Genomic DNA, 4,458 nt, shown 5'->3' with positions numbered 1-4,458 from the left:
GCAAGGACAAAGCGTTCGGCGACCCGAGCGCTCTGCGCCGGAGGAGCCCGGGTCTGCACGCTGGCTACTGTGCCACACGTTACAAACGCCGGTCCCGCGTTCTATGATAAGACGGGGACGCGCCCACGCGCTTTAGCCAATCACAAGCCAGATTACGCGTATCTCACGCGCTTTAGCTAATCACAGACCAGAGTACGCGTATCTCACGCGCTTTAGCCAATCACAGGCCAGGGATTGCGTATCTTCAGACGTCAACGAATCACAGGCCACGGAGACCGTAGTTACGACCACAATCGAAGACAAGCTCGGGTGGCTTCGGCAGCTTCAGCGATTACACAGCGCCGCCGTCTATAAATACCAGTGCGGAGCACAAAATCAGTCAGTATTCAGACTACCTCAACCGTAGCAAGACCTACCCAGGCAGACTTGCGCGGTTTTGGGAACTCTGAACGTCCACGGCACCTGGCTGTAGCAAGACCCACCCGGGCAGACTTGCGCAGCTAAGGGACCATTGCCTACGTGACGACTGCAGTAAGACCCACCAAGGGCAGACTTGCGCAGTCGGACCGTAGGCAATAACACAGCCAACCCAACAAGAACGAACGCACGGCAACCGATCGGATACAGTCCACTCAACGAAGGCACGGTACACAACATTGGTCATCTTCGAGCCGGATCAGGATGGCTGCCGAACTAAGAGATCTCGTCAGTCGTCGGGGAATAATGAAGCGGCAGATCACTGCCTTTCAGAAATTCTTTGACAACGGCAACTTTTCAAATCCATCAACGGTCATGGAACTAGGAATGCGAACTACGAGGCTTGAAGCTGCTTATGGAGACTTCCTCAACAGTCAAACTCGTATAGAAATATTGGATCCCCGTGAAGAACAGCTAGAAGAACGCTTGGCTGTAGAAACAGCCTACTATGAGACTATTTCACCGGCTATGGTCTTTCTTGAATCTACAAAAACAAATCAAAGAAGAGCAAGCGAAGCCTCAAGCCGCCAAGGCTCTGCGGACAACATGGGACGATATGACACTCAATCAACTATAAGACTGCCGCCAATCTCACTGCCGGAATTCAGCGGAGATTACAAACAGTGGCTGAGCTACCGGGACACGTTTGAATCACTTGTTCATAGCAACAACCGCCTTCCGGATATCCAAAAATTGCACTATCTCAAATCTTCATTGAAAAACGAGGCGGCTCAAGTCATTGAGTCCTTGGAAACTTCATCTGCGAACTATATGTCAGCTTGGGAACAGTTACGCGAACGATATGACAACAATCGAAAAATGGTCGGAATCCACATCCATGCAGTATGCAGTATGTCACCAATAGCAATAGCATCGTCAGTTAATTTGAGAAGGCATCAGAACGGTTTAAATAGTCATCTACGAGCCTTGAAGGCTCTCAAGCTTCCGGTAGAACATTGGGATGCTCTGGTCATCCACCTAATGGTAGAAAAATTGGACGTGGAATCACACCGTCTGTGGGAATCTAGCCGCTCCAGTGACTCACTTCCTTCAATGCAAGATTATCTGACATTCTTGAATCAACGATGCCTGATTCTGGAGTCCATTGAAACAAGATCAAACTACGGTCAAGCAGCGCGACTAACCTCATATGACGACAACACTAATCAGTACGCACCAAAAAGCGATCCTACACACCGCCTTCGCCACTACTGACAAGTCAATCTCATCATGTACAACATGCAGTGGCGGCCAACATCCGCTGTACGCTTGCCGAGAGTTTCTGGGAATGACCATCAACGCACGCAGAGAACACGTGCGTTCAAAACGACTATGTTACAACTGCCTCCTGCCGGATCACGCGGCTAGGCACTGTTCACATGGGTATTGCAGGACTTGTCAAGGTAAGCACCATACATTATTACATATAGATTTCTCAACGGGAGTTCAGGCGGCAACAGCCACGGAAACTGGCGAGGAAAATCAATAGCAATTACAGCAGACCACGGAGCTTCTGTCAACCGCCCTCGTGTTCGCCTACAGCTCTTCCTCAACCCACTTAGCACGGTACATACTCGCTTCCGGATCACAATGCAACATCATAACTACACATCTGGCAAACCACTTATGTTTCAAAATGAGAAGTTCTCCAACGTCGATTATCGGAACAACGCAGTCAAGTGGTCAGTCTAATTGCAGTGTTCTATGCAAGATAAGGTCGAGAGTCAACGATTTTTGTACAACTCTGGAGTGTATCGTAATTTCAAAATTCATCGGGCAGTTACCACTCAGTTTCCTACAACTCCATTAAGAATACCGAAGGACATACAGCTAGCTGATCCTCAAGTTTGGGCTCCTGATCGCGTGGAAATATTAAATGGTACAGGAACATTCTACAAACGGATTTGCCCAGGCCAACTTCGACAAATTTCAATTCCGCCTCTACTTTCATATTTCAAGAAACGGTGCTCGGCTGGGTCGCGTCAGGAAAGAACAACCACTTCAATGTTAAGGGATCAACAGCTGCATCAACACCAGTTCATATCGATGATCGCTTGGAACAGACTATCCAGAGTTTGGGAACTGGAAGAATTAGCCCAGCACAAAAACTCCTCGGAATCGGATCACGGTGCAAAAGGGAATATACAACGCATACAAGGTGCAGTCCGGACGAGCGCTACACCCGCATCAACCTTTAAGGATTTTCACATTGCAAACGGTCACCTACGGCAACTCTTCAGCCTCATACTTAGCAACTCGGACTCTCGCTCAGCTCACCCAGGATGACGGAATCAAGTATCCATTAGCCGCCGAAGTTATCAACAAGGAGTTCTATGTGGACAATGTGCTAACCGGTGCTGATACTTCAACTGAAACTCTGGAACCGCGTAATCAATTAATCCAATTATGTAATGGTGGCAAGTTCAAACTCTGCAAATGGTGCGCCAACCATCCGGCTCTTCTCAACAGTCTTTCACCGGAGGATCTTGGAGAAATCCACAAGTACATGCACGAAGGGAACAACGGCTTAACAAAAATATTGGGAACATATTGGCAACCCCGCGATGATGAGTTATATTTCACCGAGCGACCATTCAATATCACCAACACTAGGACCAAACAACCATCACTGACGTGGCACTTGGACAGGATTATCCAGCTGCATCAGGGATCTTATGGATTAGTTCGAGTTGTTACCATCAAAACAAGAAGTGGTACCAAAAAGCGACCAAGTACGAAACTCGTATTGCTGCCTACACAAGGGGAACCACAGTCCTAAAGCATTTGCCGGGGGGGAATATGTTCGCGCCACACGTCGACGTATTCTCCGATTATTATTATGTTTTGTCCACAATAAAAAGGTTTATTTTCTGTTAACATTTATCTTATTTGTACGGGGCCGTTGGCCAAATACGTTGCACAACAGCATGAGATTCGGTATACAGTCGGTCGGCACACTGTGGTCGATCGTCGCGAATAAACGCTGCAACGGGCACGTTTGACGTCGGGAGGCGTACAGGTGAGCTACTAACCTCCCGCCGACTGTAAAGGGCCGAATCTATGTACTGTGTCATAAATGTTCATTACACCAGTAACGGCATAAGGGCTCATGGGCGAGCAAGGACAAAGCGTTCGGCGACCCGAGCGCTCTGCGCCGGAGGAGCCCGGGTCTGCACGCTGGCTACTGTGCCACACGTTACAAACGGCCGGTCCCGCGTTCTATGATAAGACGGGGACGCGCCCACGCGCTTTAGCCAATCACAAGCCAGATTACGCGTATCTCACGCGCTTTAGCTAATCACAGACCAGAGTACGCGTATCTCACGCGCTTTAGCCAATCACAGGCCAGGGATTGCGTATCTTCAGACGTCAACGAATCACAGGCCACGGAGACCGTAGTTACGACCACAATCGAAGACAAGCTCGGGTGGCTTCGGCAGCTTCAGCGATTACACAGCGCCGCCGTCTATAAATACCAGTGCGGAGCACAAAATCAGTCAGTATTCAGACTACCTCAACCGTAGCAAGACCTACCCAGGCAGACTTGCGCGGTTTTGGGAACTCTGAACGTCCACGGCACCTGGCTGTAGCAAGACCCACCCGGGCAGACTTGCGCAGCTAAGGGACCATTGCCTACGTGACGACTGCAGTAAGACCCACCAAGGGCAGACTTGCGCAGTCGGACCGTAGGCAATAACACAGCCAACCCAACAAGAACGAACGCACGGCAACCGATCGGATACAGTCCACTCAACGAAGGCACGGTACACAACAACCTATGTTTATAAACCCGGTTCAAATTTAACTTTGCTGATATTTATATAAGTTTTCAATAAATTAAAATTAAACTATAACCAAAACAATCATTATTAAATGAAGTAAAATTATAGTATAGGTTATTATACAAAATAATAATACTATTCAAAAGAAAAGTAAAATCAAAATTTGTTTATCCATGTTAATAGACCTAAATCATTTTAA

The 4,458-nt window shown here is 48.1% G+C and overlaps 1 protein-coding gene across 1 annotated transcript; it reads left to right on the top strand.

Annotated features, from left to right (window-relative positions):
- The first annotated feature begins 681 nt into the window (after positions 1-681).
- Positions 682-1,692, top strand: LOC126554680 (uncharacterized). The gene has a single exon (XM_050209732.1). It carries the CDS (start codon positions 682-684, stop codon positions 1,690-1,692), a length of 1,011 nt encoding a protein of 336 aa, XP_050065689.1.
- The last annotated feature ends 2,766 nt before the right edge of the window (positions 1,693-4,458 follow it).

The sequence above is a fragment of the Aphis gossypii genome, unplaced genomic scaffold (genome assembly GCF_020184175.1).
Source record: "Aphis gossypii isolate Hap1 unplaced genomic scaffold, ASM2018417v2 Contig00577, whole genome shotgun sequence".
Lineage (NCBI taxonomy): Eukaryota > Metazoa > Arthropoda > Insecta > Hemiptera > Aphididae > Aphis > Aphis gossypii.
The sequence above is the reverse complement of the archived record's forward strand: the minus strand, read 5'-3'. Positions and strand labels throughout refer to the sequence as shown.